At 44.4% G+C, this 18464-nt stretch overlaps 1 protein-coding gene across 4 annotated transcripts in view; it reads left to right on the top strand.

The window, feature by feature from the left end:
* The window catches only part of ARID5B (AT-rich interaction domain 5B), a 121377-nt gene extending 108280 nt beyond the window's left edge, over positions 1-13097 (top strand). For all 4 annotated transcript variants that reach the window (XM_017826152.1, XM_017826151.1, XM_017826150.1 and 1 more), the window contains 2 exons: positions 5994-6192; positions 10116-13097. In XM_017826152.1, coding sequence (XP_017681641.1) covers positions 5994-6192; positions 10116-12266 — 2350 coding nt within the window. In that variant the 3' untranslated portion in view covers positions 12267-13097. The remainder of the gene's footprint in view (positions 1-5993; positions 6193-10115) is intronic.
* The last annotated feature ends 5367 nt before the right edge of the window (positions 13098-18464 follow it).

Here is an 18464-nt window from a genome sequence, read left to right as displayed (position 1 = left end):
AGCAGTGCAAAATGGCATCTGTAAACTTGTCCTGAGCATAGGGACCTAGCATTGCAGGGACTCTGTGAACCTGCCAAACAAAATGCATGTCTTTAGATGCAGAAATGGTGACTGGACAAACAGAAGCTTGTAGCAGTTTTGGTAGAGTGACCTGGGGAAGCCACTCTGTGCCCATCACCTTTCCTTAGAGTCTTTCACATGCAGTAAATCTGCACCAAAGGCAAAAGACTGGGGTTGTTCATCTCCCCCTGCTGAGCCCTAGGATCGGAAGTGCCTGAGCTTCCCTAGCCTGGCTGTGCAGCTAAATCAACAGCTGTGTTTGTAATGTCACTAATTTCCAGTTTACTTAAAACAAAGTGTCTTTGAATTCTCTTACAGCAGCGCAGTTCCCACCTTTCAGCAGTGAGCCATTCTCATTACCCACCAGCACTCCCAGTGGGCTGTGAGGAAAGTTGTTGATGAAAGGATGAAAGAGCCATTTCTTTAAGGAAGGAAAGTTCTTTGGAAAGAAAATTGAACTCAAACATATTTTGTCTTTGCTGATAAAATACGTGCCAGTTTTGTACTTCAGACAAATGCAAATCAAGCCATTGCTATTGTGTTCTGCACAAAAGCATGTGAGGCTTGCTTTCGTAACCCCTCCATTGTACAATGCAATCCAGGGAAATCAGACTTGAGGAACACTCTGCTTCATTTCCTCAATGTATTTTATATTTCCATTTTGGAAAACAGTCAGACTGAGACCTTAAAGTTTCCCTTCTTTGCTGGGAATGTGTCAGTGGTGTCCAGGAGAGCTGCCTCCTGCTCCTGGCTATCCCCACCAACTGATTGCTGTTGAAGGTGCCTTGTTTCTCTTGCCTACACCGACACCAGTGCTCCGAGATTTATCCTTTTGAAAAGCATCACGGTAAAAAAGACGAGACTTCTCTTGGGATCAGAGCTCAGGTGTTCCTGCTGGTCCCTTAAAACAGCTGAATTTTTGCCACTCAGTTTTGCTCCTGAGTTTCTAGGGGACAAGACTCCGGTTTCTCTCGCCAGGGTTACTGATGGGGGCCCCTTTGCCCCACAGGGGCTGTTGCCAGAGCTGCCCCAAGCTGCTCTGGCTCAGTGACCACTCCTCCCAGCCCTGTGCTTGGACCCTCTGGCTGCAGGGGCTGTGGGCAGCTCTGCCCAGCTGCTGTGGGGACCTCTTGAACCAGATGGTTGCCCTCTGGAGCCAGGCAAACCAGCTGTCTTGTCCCCCAACTCCAGAGGAGGGAGTTGGAGCCACTGTGGCCTAAGGTGCTCAGGAGGAAAGCCTTTCCCAAATTCCTACCTGTAAAGAGTCCTATTGCCTGTCCCTTTTCAGCGTTTTGAAGCTCTAACAGCTTAATGTTCTCATGATTTACATTAGCATCTAATCCTTGCATAATCTCACTAATCCCTTGGCCCCAAGATATCCATTGGCAGTGAGTTCCATGGGTTAACTGGTTGCTGGATTCATTTGGTGGAGCAAATTTAAATCTTTTTCCATTCCAGTTGCAATTAGCCTCCTTAACCTGGCCAAGCATGCGAATGGGGCAACATCTCCCAAGGAATGGCCTTTGGTACTTTGTCCTTCCAAGATTATTCTTGTGGCTGAGAGGCTCCATTGCATGCTATTTGGTGTTGGACTTGAAGCCCTTGAGAAAGTACAATGATGTCGATGGGAGACATGCTGGAATATTTTATTCTGCCAAAAACAAAACAAAAATAAATACTGAAACAGAGATATAAAAAAATATTGTAGGGGTTGTGCTGAACTCCCTCCTTCCCTCCTTCACCCTGTGTGTCCTGGGCATATGGTTCCTCCCTGGCCCCAGAGCCCCGTCATATCCATACACAGTAGGGAGAATTAAAGAGGAAACTGGCAGCCTTAACATTTAATTTCCTTCCTCTTTCTGGGCTGGTCAGATCCTTTGCATTATTGTAACTACTTTTTTTATCATGCCTATAAATAGATGTGCTCTCATGTGTCCTGTGAAGCAAAGTCGGGCCAAAAAAGTCATTCATTCTGCATAATCAATACATGTAGTGGTTGTTGGCTCAGATGAGATCTTGTATTGTTAGTTCTGTAGCTGGGAAAAAAAAAATGTTGACTAATAAAGATTAAGGGCTTTTTTTTTTCCTTTTATGAAATGCTAATGATGAAGACATGTTTGATATACTGTGAAATACATTTCTCTAATGTGAAGTTTCTGCTTTTTGTTGGGGAAGAGATTCAGTCCCTGGAGGATTTTAGAATTTGTAAATATAAAATTATCTGCTTCAGTGTTTTTTAAAAAAACGTTGGCAGAAAGCCAGATTACTTACATTACTGTAATAGATTTGCTGACCTCTGACATCTGCTGCAGAGAAGTACATTGAATTTTTCATAATATCAGATGATGCAGATCTAAAAACTCAGTACACTGCACCATTATTTAATTCAGGACTTACTAAAAGAAAATCTTTTTTTGAGTAGCAGTTTATACATGATTAAACTTAATATTGCCGATTGTAATAAATCAGGATTAGTATAGTACTGATTTGTTAATCTAACTTGTATTGATTTTAAGTTGTCTTTATTTAAAAAAAAAAAAAAAGAAAAAGACTGGCTTTTCACAGTGACTGAATTTAATAAGAAGCCCTGTGATAGCAAAGACTCCCCTACTGTTTCTGCTCTTGGCTGGAAAATGTTATTCTTGTATTATTCCAGGAAAAAAAAAAAAAACCTCATGCTGCTAAAAATCTGCTGCCTGTGGAAAGATTTTTTTAATACACTAGTGCTTACATATTCTATTTATGTTAATTGACTTATAAATAATACATTTTAATAATCTTAATATCGGAATCTTGATCACTATAAAGACCCTTTTTTTTGGTCTTCTCCTAGGCTTTACAAGTAAATATTCTTTGGACCACGAAATATTCCCCCTCTTTTCCTTTTTTATGAATACTTTGATACTTCCCCCCCTGTCGTGAAATACAGCCACAGTTCAAAGTGACGGAAAACACGGTTGTTGTTTCCAACATACGATCCATTTGAAGTACCTCAATCCAGTTTTTTTGGACATTGTCTTTACCTCTCCTTGCGCAAAGATTGATTAAATCTTACCTGCACTGCAAATATTTGACCAAAAAAAAAAAAAAAAATCTTGTGCTGGTTTCAGACATGTCACATTCTGCTAAACTATTTGGCTAACAGCAGATCGCATTCTTCTGGTGTTGGGCAATATTGACCTTAAATTGGTTAAACCGGCTGCTTTCATGGCATGTGAGCCGGCTGCTTACATGTTCCGAGAGCTGTATTAGCTTTATTACTCCTGCGCTATAAAAACTTCTAATAATCAAATGATAAGATCATATCCTGTGGGTAATTGTGTTGTACCATGACAGGATAACTGAAAAAACATTCAGTGAAAATTGCAACCAACGGAAATCTCTATGTGAAGCGGCAATTGCCGGCGTTGCTGGGCTCGGTGCTGCTCCCCGGGGTCTCGCAGCCCAGGTTCCTGCCCGGCTCCTCGCCAGCCGCCCCCAAAAGCCACCTCGACCACAGGGACTGGCAGCCCGCCGGCCCTCCTTTCAGGCGAGGAGGGGAAAATCCTAGAACAAGCCATCCTTGTGTTTTGACTCAGTTTTACCTTAGTCATGCCGCCTCCCCGATACACGAAACATTTAATTCCAGATTTCCTGCCGCTGGCTCCAGGCCACTGACCGGCGATGTGAAATGTATTTTTACTGCTGTCGGCCTGCCAACTGCTGAGCTCAGTGAAAAATAACTAAAATGAAAACCCTGTACTCCCACATGAACCCTTAAGATCAGAAAAGGAAATTTAAGCCACGGTAACTAATTAGCGCCCAAGCTAATGAGTTCTGGTGAGGTGCAGAAGCAGGAGGAGGAGGAGTTTGTGTCCCGCATTACCCTACAAGGCTCGACGGAGAGCACGCGAGCGGTGATTAATCGTGTCGGCCCAGGCCTTGCTCCCGTCCTGGCTGGAGCCACGGGGTTAATCACTTGGCACCTTTCGGGGAAAGGCCCGCTCCATGGGTTGGGAGCATCTCCATGTCCCATGGGGTACCGGACAGCGTCTTAAACCTTCCTGGATGGAATATGTAGAGTTTTAATGGGCAGCATGTTCCCATGGAAACAAAACAAAGTCAAACACTCCCCTCGCAGTGCTAACAATTATTGTAATAAAATGTGTTTTTATTAAAAGCGATTTTAAATATTTAACACATGGCAAAGCAGCCTGGACGCTGCCCTGTGTGAAACCCAGCCTTGCCTCAAGTGAAGTCCAAAGTGCTTTGTGCAGCGCGGGGAGGAATTTGGTGTTTTCACCAATATTTGCACTTTGCGAATGAAATGTAGCAGCCTCAAGTATGAACAAGATTATTTTTTTCTTCTTCTGCTTAGTTATGCTTTTTATTATATAAACATTAACTGTAATATTACAGTGGGAAGCAGGTATTTGGCAACTACGTATTATTTTGCTAAGTTTGCATAGAGGGAGCAGTTTCCAGTTTTAGCAGCTGTAACATGTTTAAACTCAGTTTGTAATGGGATCTGAAGATGAATATTCCCCGTGGGCTCTGCTTAGCTTCATTACTGGAGCCCTGCCAAATTCAGGGCTAGAAAGTATTATTCACGCCTCTTTGCACATACCATGTCAGAGCATGCTCAGTTAATGAATTTTGTTTCTAATATAGCATAAATTAGGTTTATATTTTAACATAATTTATGTTGTATTTTATTAAAATGTAAAATATTATGATCACGAGCAATCTAATTTCTGCTCTCTTAAGCCCAAACTGTGTTTGAACATCTAAGTATGTAAATCAAAATTGCATGCTTAGAAACTGATTCTAGGATAACAAACGAATATCTGAACCAAAGAGGTTTCTGCCTTGGAGTCTTAGATTAAAGATAATTAAGGATTCCTGGTATTTGAGTAGATTTATGTTGTTTATAAGCAAAGTACATTTTCTTCATAAAGTCGACTTGTCTTTTTTTTTTTTTAACAAATTATGTTTTCTGTATTAAAGTTCATATTTTTAAAGTCTGAGTCTTGTATTAATCCCACAGTGAGTCATTAATCATACCAAAATGCATTATAAAAACTTTAATCACTGAAGTTGAAACTGAGATTGTAATGCAATCCATCCCTTTTAATTATATCAGTTATTTTTCCTTTCAGATCAAAAATTGCAAAGGGAAAACAGATAGATTAAAACTCGGTGTGTTTGATGCTTTCAAGGGGAGGATATTTTTTGTTTGTGTTTCTTCCTTGGTTTTTTAGAGCGATTACGTGCACTTTGTGGCAGACAGTTCCACAGTGAAAAATTCCTTTGCTTTTAACTCTTTTCCTCTCCCTTTCTTCCTTAAAATAAGACTCCCCGGCGAAGGCAGGGAGTGTGGTGGCTGTCACTACATGGGTGCCTTGCACGGGTGGCAGCATGGCTGGTGCTGTGCCCACCCCTGTAGGGTTCGTGCAGCCCAGCTCTCCCATCTTCTGCCACATTCCTGGCACTCACCCTTGCACTCAAGGGAACCACCAGCCTGGAAATTGTGTGGCCGTTATCAAGTTGGCTGTGGCTTTGTAGGTGTTTTCCTGGGGTTTGCTGCGTGCTGTTAGGGGCAAGGAGGGAAAACAAAAATAAATGGTGGATATTTTTTTATTTTTTTTAAATCAGTCTTAAACATAGTGGCTCATATCCTCATCTGGTACAAATTGGTGTACCCACACAAACCACTGCGGCGTTACTGACAACTGATCCACACCAACTCCAACTCCACTGAATTTATGCCACATGATAATCTTGCCAAATAAATTGATTTCTTATACTTGGATTTATAGATGTAGAGTTTAAACTGTTGCTTTTATGGCATGGAAGAAAATGGATTTATTAAGTAAACTGCTCATAGTAGATACATTTTTTTTCTTTGCTAGAATGGCAAAACCTGATCAATTATTTGTTCCTTAATCCCCTAGATTAATCCTGCCATATGAAAGATTTATTAAAGGAGAGGAAGATAAGCCACTGCCTCCAGTGAAACCTCGAAAACAGGATAACAGTTCCCAGGAGGGTGAAGCGAAAACAAAAGTGTCTGGATCAAAACGCATCAAAAATGAAAACCAAAAGAGCAAGAAGGAAAAAGATAATGCACAGAAACCCCAAGATGCATCTGAGGTCGGTTGCTTCCCTGCTTTTCAGTTTTTCAATTAAAAATGCACAGCTTTAATCACATGAAATCCAATGATAAAATACATAATTTAAACTGGAGAATTCCAACCAGTTGGCCTGTTAGTTTGCTCAGCAATGGAAATTCAGTTCTTGTGGTACTGTCTGTGCTGGGATTTTGCTGGACTACGAATGGCAGCCAGTGAGCTCCATATTGCACAGCAGTGATGGCAGAAGACCAAGAGCTGGATCTAACAAGTACCATTTCTGCTCATTGTGTTATACAGTGGCCACCACTAAAAGATCAGCAGCTGCCAAAGGGAAACCACACAACTACCACAGTTATTTCCTAATCTAAGTACAGGGTGCAGGAACCTCTAATACTGTTGATAATACTGCGGTAGCTGTTGGACACAGCTGATTTTTATAATGGTAACCTCTGGATCAGCCCTTCTGTGCTCACAGATGTGTGCACGGCTGTCAAAAAACATATCACTCCCAAGGATTTTTATTATGTTATACTAAAATTCTTTTTGGACTTGAAAGGTCACATTTTGAGGGAACCACCTTCCAAACCCTAACTGAGACCGACCTCCCTCATGGTTTTCAGCCAAGGTTTGTATTCAGACGTAATGGGTTCCTGTTCTGTCACCTGCTTCACATGGTCAGGCCCCAATTTCCACATAGAGCCGTGTTACTTGCAGGCACAGGACAGTCCTCATGGAAGAGATTGTACATTCACAGCACAGGGTAGGATACATGGTAGAATTCATACTTGTCTGCAAATAAGGGTAAACTTCAAGTGTTGTTAAGTAATATAAAATCAATGGGGTTTTTGCTCCGGTGTTTCTTAAGCACTTTCCTTTGCACATCCTGCCCACTCTCTCCTGTGCCCTGCCTGCACCCCATGTGAAGGAGGTGGTGAAGCTCCTCACACACAACCCCTGCAAAACACGTTGCTTTTCTTGTCTCAGTCTGCCGGATGACAGCAGCCTTCAAGGCGTTGCAGTGAAAGTAAGTATTTAAAGAATGTCGAAACCCATGACGCGCCCGGCAGACTATGGCTGCTCCTTTGGCTTCATTGCCGTCTGGCAGGTACAGAAGTCCTGTTTCTAAACCTCTGTGGAAGTTGGTATTGAGTCAGCTACCAACAATCCTCCTCTTCGTTGCTTTAAAAAAACAATGCAGGACCAGCAAACATGGATGCCTCTGAGACTTCACGTACCCAGTTTTGAGAACAGGAGATTTTGGTTTTCATGTCCCACTATGTCTTTAAGTTGTGCTTACAAGGGCAGTTGCATCTCCCATCCAAAGCAGAATTTCTGTTTTAGATGGCCTTGATCAACAGTACCTTTAATATCTAATGTAAGAGCACTCCACAGAGAGACTTTTTGTTTTCTCTTGCATTGTAATTTTGAAACATTGTAATTTTAACCCTGTTGGGGTAAAATCCCCAAAAACGCATCGAGAGGAGACTGTGCACAAAGCTGCTTCAGTCACTGGAAGGTTGCAACACAAATTGCCCAAAGCAACGAGGAGAGAAGTGAAGTGAAGGCTTGCACTCCCTTCCCCTGTCATTCCTTCATGCCTGGTTATTTATTGAGGGGTCTTGGATCAGCAAGATGCATTACACATTATCTCTACCGCCACTGCTAAGCCCAGCATAACAAGTCAGCAACAGAGCAACAGCCTTAACTTTGAATTTCCTTGCTTTTGTTGTTCCCTATCTCAAACTTCCTGCTGCTTAAACTGCAGTTATTTTTGTGTGGTTTGCAGGAAGAGTTCCTAAGCTGCGCTTATCGGAAATGTAGGGAACCTAGACAAGACAATAAAAATGTACAGTTATGGCAGTTTCCTATTGTAAAATGGTACCTTTTATGGCAGAATTAATGTCTCCTCCCTGACGGGGGTGGAAGACGTGTTCTGCCTATATTTAATCAGGGTGAGCCATTAAGGACCTCAGCCTCCATGTCAGTCGCTGTACAGGTTGGTGGTCACACACCGCCCACGCAGTGAGGGGGTCTGCAGGGTGGATGCTTCGACTTGGGGTGGGTGTAGGGCTGCAGAGCTCATCTGTGCTCTGCCATAGGGAGGCCTCTGTGCCCAGGATGTGGCACTTCACAGGGCTAGCAGAAAGGAGACATTCAGCTCCTTTGGGTGGAGCGAAATCCAAGTCTGCTGGAGCCCTGCAGAAGGTCGTATGTCTCTGTCACCTCCGCCATCCCCTGGCAGTGGAACCCTGTTCCTGAGCCCTCATTCAGGCACAGCAGTGATGGTGTGTTGCTCAGAGGGACCCTCTGTAGCCACCATGAAGATATGTAGGCGCATCCCCAACCAAGCCACTACTGAAACCATTTCTGCATGTGGCCTGGAAGCTGGTCTTAGCTGTGAGCTGGAAAAGGGTAATCCAGTTACAAGTGTGCAGTCCTCTCGATTGCATGTTCAACTCTCACCATGAGAAGTGTATTGGGAGAAAATATAACTTTAATTTATTAGGGTTGCATTTGCCTTTGTGCTCTTCACTGTTTTCCTGCCGTCACAATGACATTGTCAGTGTAACAAGACACCAGACAAAATGCTATTAGCCTTAAACTGCACATTTCCTCACAATAGCTGAAACTTCAATCAAGGTGTTGCTTAACAGAAACAAAGAGCAGAATGTACAGTTATTAAATATGGTTCTCTCTTTTTTTTTTCCTCCTCCTTGCTTTGCTCATCTGTCTGGTATTTTCCTGTAATTTTATAAGCTCAAGAGACTAGCGATGGTACTCTGTAAAGGACCTAATGATGGTATTTGGCTGCAAAAGGCAACTATGAGTTTAAGAAGAAGAAGTTAGGATGACTAACAGACACTGTAACTAATAGGCCAACCAAACAGACAGGAATATTTAAAAGCAGCTGTGAAGAAATAAATCTCTGAGAGGGTTGGATTCATTAGGACCGTCTCTGATTCCCTGCTCCTGTGACAGACCATAAAGCAGCATTTAGATGATAACTTTCTCGATGCGTCTTATCTTTACAATGAAGGAAGAAAGAAAACAATAATAATAAAGGGCTTGCACAATGCTGCTGTTTTATGACTGTCTTCCACCACAACATGTCAGAGGAGAGTGACAGCAGTTTTGAAAAGGGCTGTCAGTCAGCTGGATCGCAGATGGGACGCTCTGGTGACCTCTGCGGGTCACAGTTCAGCCAGCTACATAATGGGATGAATAGTGTGAATTGTGCACACAAGCTGTATTAATGGGGGAGCAGAACGAGCTGCGGTCCCATTGACGATAACGCATAAAAGCCATGTTTGTAATAGCAGGCACACACACTTACTGAATGTTGACAACTTCATTTTAATCCGTTAATAAAAAAATGTGTGTCCTAGTTAAGCTGTGGCAGTGATTTGCTGCCTACAATAGGGATTCCTAGTATGCCATTTCTATCATTTTCACACTTTAATGCAGAAGTGGGTGTGAATGATCTCCTCTGTGATCACTGAATTTTTAAGATAGCTATGCTAGAGAGACTTTAAGTAAGAAAAAACATGGGAATTGTGTCATTTTCTTAGTTGAAGTTGGATACCAGGAGAAATTTCTATAGCCTTATCATTTGTGTTATGAAATCTGCTCTCCTGCATTTGCCTAATTAATTTTAAAAGTGTATAACCTCAGCATTTAGCTATCTGGTCAAGCCACCAGTGCCTCTCGTCAGGTTACAAATATCTGCTGTTTTGAAATGCTTTATTGTAACCCTGGCAAGGATGGTGTATTTCTTAATATTTCCAGGAGATTCTTCTCTTTGTCTGATCCAATACGTGTATGTTCCAGAAAGGTGATTGGCACGTCCTTCTCTAGAAATAGCCAGCAGTATACTGTGTATAATCTTACAGTCTGCTGAAATGTACTGCATTCTTATTACTGTCTGTTGAATCATTTTATTAGGTTTCATCAGAACAAGAGAAGGATCAAGAATCAACAGACCAGAAAAACTTCCCCGAACACCCTGCAGTGGGAGAGACAAAACAATCCATGCAAGGCCCTCCACCTCTTTTACCAGAAACAGCTCGAACACTGCCTCTGGAAAAGACAGACTTGGCAGAAAACAGCACCAACAGTGAGAAAGCCAAGGAGGAGACTCAGCACTCCTCCTCTTTCTCAAGTATATCTGTGCCCCCAGAAGAAGACACTGTGCTGGATGCCACTGTCACAAAGCGATTGCACCCCCCAGCAGATGCCCCAGAAGACACAAAGCCTGAACAAAGACTACACAAAGCTTTTACTGACAGCTTGGAAAGCGAACCTCCAGAAATGCCCTTCACAGCTTTCCCAGTCCACCTGCCCACTCAGAGTGACATGGAAGACGAGAAATTGCCAGAGATGGCCGATTACATCGCAAACTGCACGGTGAAAGTGGACCAGCTGGGAAACGAGGATATCCACAATGCACTAAAGCAAACGCCCAAAGTACTGGTGGTGCAGAACTTCGACATGTTCAAGGAAAAGGAACTGCCTGGGACCATGAATGATGACTCCACTTTTGGTTACACACCACTGCTGTACTCCAAGGGTAATCCAGGCATCATGTCACCCCTGGCAAAGAAGAAGCTGCTGTCACAGGTCAGCGGGGCAGCGCTGTCGTGTAGCTATCCTTACGGTTCTCCTCCGCCTTTGATCAGCAAAAAGAAACTCAACAGCAGAGATGAACTGTCCTCAGGCATATCACAAGGTCCCCGTGCCCCTAATTCTGATCCTGTAGCAGTTAATAGGCCTTCAGTCATACAACATGTACAGAGTTTTAAAACCAAGGAGGAAAGGAAATCAATTAATGATGTTTTTAAACATGACATGCTAAGTAAACCAGATCCTCAGCGCTGTGATTTTTCAAAACATCACCTCAGTTCTCTTGCCGAGTCATATGTACCGAAGTCAGATATCCAGGACTGCAAAGATAAAATGAGTGAGAAAAGGGCACTGCAGCACTCCCATGTGCCCACTTTCTTGGCAGATTTTTATTCATCACCTCATCTGCACAGCCTTTATAGGCACGCAGAACACCACCTTAATAATGAACAGACATCAAAGTACCTCCCCCGGGACATGTTCAGAGAGTCTGAAAATATTTCTACTTTTACTCAACACAAACACCAAGAAAAACTAAATTTAAATTATCGCCCATCTTTGCATCAGCAAGAAAAAAAGGCAACGGTGGAGGCCTCTTCAGATGATCAGCCAACAGATTTGAGTCTTCCAAAGAGCATACACAAACAGACTGCAAAGGCTCTAGGCTCCAGCCTCCCTCATTCATCCATGGCCCAGCAGGAGTGCAAAGGTATCTCCGGGTTCCAGGCTGCGAGCAGCCAGGCAGTGAGCCTAGACTGTAACCCCAAAGCTTGCCGCGTGTCCCCCATGGCCATGACAGTCCCAAAAAAACACAGTGAGTTGCTCCATAGGTCTGGGAAGCAGCAGGCCCAGAGGCTGGAGAACTTGAGGAAGATGGAGGGGATGGTACATCCTATCATCAGCCGCAGAACGAGCCCACAAAACGTGGGGGCTGCCCGGCCTTTGAAACGGAGCCTGGAAGATTTGGACAAAGTCATTTCTGAAAAAAAAATCCGAGCTGTCTCTCCTCTGCACTTACCAAAGGAGACCCCAGTGAAAGACAAGGTTCCCGACCCAGAGGGGGAAGGCAGCAAGCCAGTGCATGGCCTCCATTCTGGCAACATGCTGGAAAGCCACAAATTTCCCCTCTCAGCCCCCATCTTCCCAGGCTTGTATCCGGGAAGCCTGTGCACAGGGCTCAACAATCGCCTCCCACCCGGGTATTCTCATCCCCTGCAGTACTTGAAAAACCAGACCGTGCTCTCCCCACTAATGCAGCCTTTGGCTCTTCACTCCTTCATGGTGCAGAGACAATTCCTCACATCCCCAGCAAACTCCCAGCAACTGTACAGACACTTAGCTGCAGCAACACCTGTAGGAAGTTCCTACGGTGACCTTTTGCATAACAGCATTTATCCTTTAGCTGCTATAAACCCTCAAGCTGCGTTCCCACCTTCCCAGCTATCCTCTGTACATCCCAGCACAAAACTGTAAACCCCCTCACTCACAAGAAGAGGTCTGAGGAGAAAAGTTCAGTTAGAGACATTCCTCCCCCTGTGACGACGATGTCTCACAGATTTAGTGATCTGTATTTTTGTCAACCAGGATGCAGTCATATCCCACCGAGAGGAGCACTTCGGAGTTTTGATGGAGACAGGACTGCTTATTTAATTCTGGCTCCCACATCAGCCCCCCCACCCCTTGTCCCTGCCCCCACAAAAAAGAAAACCAAACAGAAAAAAAAAAAAAAACCAACAAAAAAAAAAAAACCAAAAAAAAAAAACAGGAAAAAAAAAAGAAAGAAAAAAATCATTGAATTTTGCATATATGTTTTCTGAAAGGACTTGAACATGGTAAGAGCAGATGTTCAAAGGGAGCCGTGGAAACGCAGGCCCAGTCCTGAGCTCACTGAAACCCTGGTGAGGGCTGCATTTGCCTTTCACTGAGCCAAGGACCAGAGGCTGTGCATTGTTGCCAATGAGTCAAGGACTTGAGATGAACCTGGAAAGGAGAAGCGGGCCGAGAATCTGTACAATCAGTGGATGTGCTTTTTGGGGTAACTTTTCCTGACTTTTAAAGATTCAATCAATGCAATGTATAGTAAAATGGCAATAGATTTTTTCATTTTAACACTATTAGAACAGAAGGGTAAACACTGTTTAATTTGACTGTACATATCCACTTCGTAAACTACCAGTGTCACATTTGGTCACAATAATTTATATAGTTTCGTTTGTCCAGTATATTCTGTGCTCTTTATGTTTGTTTTTTTTTGTTTTGGGTTCTTTTTTTTTTTTAAATTAAACAGTATCATTTTATCTGCAACTTTTTTAAAGGCTGTGGCTGTCCTAATTTTTTTTTTTTTATTATGTGTTTGTAATTTTTCCAGTTTCTTTATACTTTTGAGCAGCGTTTTTGTTTCGTTTTTGTGGTAACATTTACTGTTTACAAACTGAAGCAACTGGCTCAGATTAATCTTAATGGTTATAAACATACTGTAGGTGATGTTATGGTGCAAGGATGCGAAAAAGGTTCCTTTCCCCACAGCCCACCCCTGCGAGGTGCTGAGCACCTCTCGCCCTCCTCCCGTTGTTGCGATGGCTCCCACGCCATTCCTCACCTCCCACCGAGCTTTGCTTTCCTGTATCGTGGTCCGTGAATTTGTCGAGCATTGTACTTAACCTTACCTAGGCTGTGAAACCTTCCTGCCTACCAGAGAAACGGTCTAGAAAACAAAACCTCCCTGGCACAAGCTTCTGGATGACAAAGGAGTGCAGAAAACGGATTTGTGGTTTGCGAGAATGTCGAGAATTTCAGAAATTGTGAGAGGAGCCAGTGCGGATTTGAATCAGAGGCTTACGGGTTGGGTCCTGTGCCTCACAAGCAGGCTGGGCTTGGTAGGATGGGTAGGGGGTTCCATGCAGTGGTCGGGGTGGTCCTTCCACACTCCCACAAGGATCTCAGCCTCTCCCTGGGCATCCTTTCACAGGGGGAAAGCCTGGGCATGGAGGAGCTGGGTTTTCCTGGTGAAAGAGTTTCCTATGGATGTATATTCACTCTGCGGGGACGTCACCACCACGCAGCTGAGCACAGACATCAGTAAAGCGAAGTGTGACTTGGAGGCTTTATACAATGTGAAAATTGGTTGTGATTCAAACCATCTCAGTTACTGTTCAAAGACAGCGTAATCAATACGAAAAGAAAAATGGGAACTACTAAGAAATGCTTTGCATGCTAGGCATGTTGTTAAATTTTCCCGTGATATGAAGCCAAATACAATATATAATGTATCATACATAATATCCAAAGGTGGAAACCAGAATAATATACTAATCTACTGTTAAAAATCCAGCTTCTTCAATTAAATACTTTATATTCCTGTGGTAAAACTATATTTAATTGATTGATAAACAGACTAGTAGAACTTAGAACATGGATGTGCCAGTGCAGAGCATCCTGCTGCTCCACAAGTCGTACAGGAAACAGAACTGCAGGCTCATCCAGGCAGAGGCCACAGTGTGGAGGACATCTCTAGTAAAGTTGCACTAGATCTGAATCACGTAAGAATCAGGGGTTTGGGGATGGGGGGGAGGAGGGCGGGGGGAAAGGGGGAGAGAATATAAAAATCTACAGCAAATGCAAACAGAAGCTTGTCGTGTGTTTGGCAAAGCAAATGCTTCTCCTTGTTTTGGTTAAGTTGTGTGTCCTGGAGTTGTGCATTTGTTTATGCGAAGTGTCCAGTGTCCCTTTTGGTTATGTCCCATTGGAGTTTGCTGGTAGCCTTTTTGGAGCCATGCTGAGGCAACGCAGAGCTGGGGGACAGGGAGAGGGGAGGAAGGCTCCTCGCTTGCCCCACGAGGAGACTGGCCACTGTTGGCTGGGGAAGCTCATAATATACTGGGCAAAACGTCAGGGCAAAGGAAAAAAAATGGTAGCATAAACCCCCAACAGAAGCGGTGCATTATTTGTTTAAGAACTCTTAACAGAAATCTTGGAAATCTTTCAACAGACTATTGAATTCTCTATTGGTTGAAAAGTCTTTTTTTTTTTCCTTGATGTCTTAAATGGGGCTTTGTTTGCATTGTTTGAGTTCAAGGGGCCTTATTATTGAATGAAATTGCACAAGCCTTTCTTTGTGCAATCAGACCATTGTTATTGGTAGGTTTGTAAAGGAAACTGCGGAACCTAATTGGCAATAGAGTCATAAATCTATTTACTAGTAGCCAGTTCCAAGAAATGTTGCAATTCAAACGCACTATGTCCAGGATGCATTAGGGATGCTGAAGGTTGTGAGATCCAAAGGAAAAGGCCCAGCAACAAACAGCTTGTGTGTAGCTTCTGGCCATGCTGTGAGCCGAGCTTCATGAAGCATGTGGGAAGTAGGGCCCGATTCCTGGTGCGATCCGTACCCCTGGTCAGGCTGAGTGGGAGCAGGCTGGCGGTTTGCGGCAGGTCCGTCACGGCTGTGAGCTGGCCTGGTGTGAGAAGCTCACCGGGTGGGTCCGTGCCTGGGGAGTCATTTGTCCCAGCTGCAGAGAATTGGCTTGGCGGCTACTGGAGCAGGAGGCAAGTGCTGTGCTGCCTCTGCCAGCAGGTTTGCCCCGTTTGGGGGGACGTGGGGCTGCCACCTCCAGAGACACCTCTGGGGTCCCTCACCCTCCTCGCCTGCTCTCTCACTTTGCAGTGGTCAGTGAGGTCGCACCTGGTATTTGGTGATTTTGGTGAGCAGTGGGACTGCCTGCGCTGGTGTGAGGCGGGCGGCATTGGCAGCGCTGCCGTGGGTGCTGCCGGCGGTGTTTGCTGTACACGTGGTTGATATTTCGCTCGTTCTCTTCCTCCTCCTTCTCCCCTCTCCCCCCAGCCCCGCAGTTTTAAATATGTTCTAATAATGGCAGCGTAATCTACTAGCTGTTTATACTTTTTTAACTTTCTTTTGTTGTAAATATTGTATACTTTTTGTGATTCAAGTTATGTAGCCTATATGCTCTGTAAGGTGATGATTTGTATATACAAAAATGGCCCAGTAATATTATATAGTTTCCCATTTAAAAGGTTATTGAGTAACCTTTGCGTTAGTTTAAACACTACCAGAAATAAAGCTGAGCCAACTATAAACACTCAATTTTTGTATGTTTTCCAAATTGTACTTATTAATGCTTTTGATACTGTATTATGTGCCAATAGTTTCCCAATCACATAGCAGGCAAAAGATATTTTGTACTTTTTGATCCACTGTAATATTTAATAAAAAATGTTACTATCTGTTCCCTTTTGTGTTTGATTAATAATTCTGTAAACAGCCCTTATCGCAATGGATTACATATTATCCCATCTGACCTTTCAGCCCTCTTATATTGGCTTTACTAGAGAAGGTATCTCCTCCTGCAAATGATTAGATTAAAGAAATGGAAGTTTGCAATTTCCTAAAAGAGGAAGAGACAAGATCTTCAGTCAGTGCCCCTCTGTTTTTGCAATGTGCTTACATTAAAGTGTGGCTGTGATCAGGCTGACTGTAGGAATAGCTTTTGAGGGCTTAACATCCATGCTTAGCCAGTAGCTCCACTACCAAATTTGCTGTGTTTGCATCTCAGAGCAGGATTTTTTCCACCAGTACTGAAGGCCTGGGAGCTGGGACCTGAAAATTGCCCCCACTTCTTCCCAGCTCAGCCATGGGTAAGATATTGGAGTCTGATGCTAACTAGTAATTTTGCTGATGACGCTAAACAACCACCAAATAAACTTAATTTTTACTGTATTCCTTGACAGGTCCAAAAAGCCCCCATAAACCTGGGGGCCCTTTGCATTAGCACAGCGAATGCTGTTACACTCCTGGTCTCCGCAGATGGGAAAATCATTTGGGTGGGTGTGGGTCAGGATTGGGTACTGCCCTTGCTCAGCGTGGTTTCGCAGTGGGACAGGCACCCACTAATCCCCCATTAAGTTAAGTGGGTTAAGTTCGTGGTTCTGGAGCAGGTGTGCAGCAGAGAAGCCTCCCCCACCCCTGGGGGCCGAGAAGCTGAGGCCATGGGTGGCCCTGGGGGCTGTACAGCATGCACTGTGTATGAGCAGGCAAAATAAACCTTCTGGTTTAACCTGCTGCATGTTCATTTCCATTGATCGTGTTTATTCTTGTATTGTGAGAAACAGTAAATAATTATGCCACATGTGAAGCTATGGGAGAAGATGGGACCATCTCGCAAACCTTTTGCCCCATCCACTTCTGTCTTTGCCAAGCTGAGGTGTTTTCTTCTCTTCATGTTGAAAATGCTGTCAGCTGGTGATCACCTGAAGGCAGTGGATGCCAGCTTTTACAGGACGTGCAGAGATGGCCAAAGTAACTTGGTTTTCAATGCTGCTTGCTTCCTTGCTTTTCTTAGCCCTTCCTAATCTGTGGATTAATGTAAACTAACGCTGCCTGTTCCTGCTGTGCTGGGGGTGCCCATTGAGCTGCCCTACCCACACCACAGAGTGTGGCTAGGAAAATGACCCCAGGAGCTTTTTATACCCAGATGAGCCTGGCCTGTGAGTGGCACTGAGGGGGTCACAGCATCCTCCCTTGACTGGGCTGGGCACATCCCAGTGAGTTTGTTGGGGTTACTTGGGTGTCAGTGCACCCACACACATGTGCAAGCATTGGAGTGAAGTAGTCTGTGTTGACAACCCCCTCAGTGCTTGCAGGGCAACAGGGGCACCTCCTCAGGGCTCAGCACACCCCACTGTGGGCTGGTGGGGTCTGCGAGGGCGGAACTACACTCAAGAAGAGTTTGCCACCATATTAGGGACTTGAAACCGCTTTGGGGTTTGAGAGGGATATGTCCAGTGACCTGAGAGAGGACAACGGATGCTATGCTGCTGGCTTGCTGTGGACAAGGGGTTTGTCACCTGGTGACACCAATTTTTCAATTCATCTGCCAGCAGCAGTTTCAGGGGGGCTGAAGCAAAGCAGAAGTGCACAGTGTGGTGTTGCTGGCTGCAGTTCAGTTCTCCTGGCTGAGAGCTCTTAGTTCTGTCCCTTGCTGTCTCACCTTTCTGTAATTACAGAGCAGTGCCCTGTGCCGGGCTACTTGCAGGAGGAATAGGAGCAGTGATTCTGGATTCCTCTGGTTTCTGGGCTATGGCAGCTGTGTGCCTGCTGCACACACTCCTTGAGGACCTTGCAGGACCTTCACAAGTCTGGCACAAGCAGGCAGGGCACAGAGGGTGGGGCAGGATCCCCCTGCCCTGGATGGATCTTGTGGGGTGTGGCTCAGCAGTAGCTGCATCGCCTGGCAGCATTTTGGGGCCAATTGTAACCCCCGGTGATGCCAACCTGTTGGGAATGGGGCCCTTCCTCTTCATCTCTGCCTCACCAGAGATCTCTCTGCTCCAGAATATTTCAGGATCATTTTATAGGAAAGTTGCTGGTGCTAGGAGGAGCTGATCATGCACAGACATCACTGGTAATCCTCACTGGCACAGTAATTGCTCTGGGAAATGCAGCGCTCGCCCACAGGCTTTCCAGGAATATCAGTCAGACACCTTTTGCTCTTCCCAAAGCAAAACCAACAGAACCTGTATGTTTGCCATCCCCAATTTGGGCACGCTTACAACTGAGATGCTATGGGTACATATTGCCTCTGCAGATTAAGAGAAACATGGCAGGGCTGGATGGCCTTGAGAAAAGCAGTGTTCCCCAAAGCATCCTCAGCCTCC

Source organism: Lepidothrix coronata, unplaced genomic scaffold (genome assembly GCF_001604755.1).
Source record: "Lepidothrix coronata isolate B3197 unplaced genomic scaffold, Lepidothrix_coronata-1.0 Scaffold124, whole genome shotgun sequence".
Classification (NCBI taxonomy): domain Eukaryota; kingdom Metazoa; phylum Chordata; class Aves; order Passeriformes; family Pipridae; genus Lepidothrix; species Lepidothrix coronata.
The sequence above is the reverse complement of the archived record's forward strand: the minus strand, read 5'-3'. Positions and strand labels throughout refer to the sequence as shown.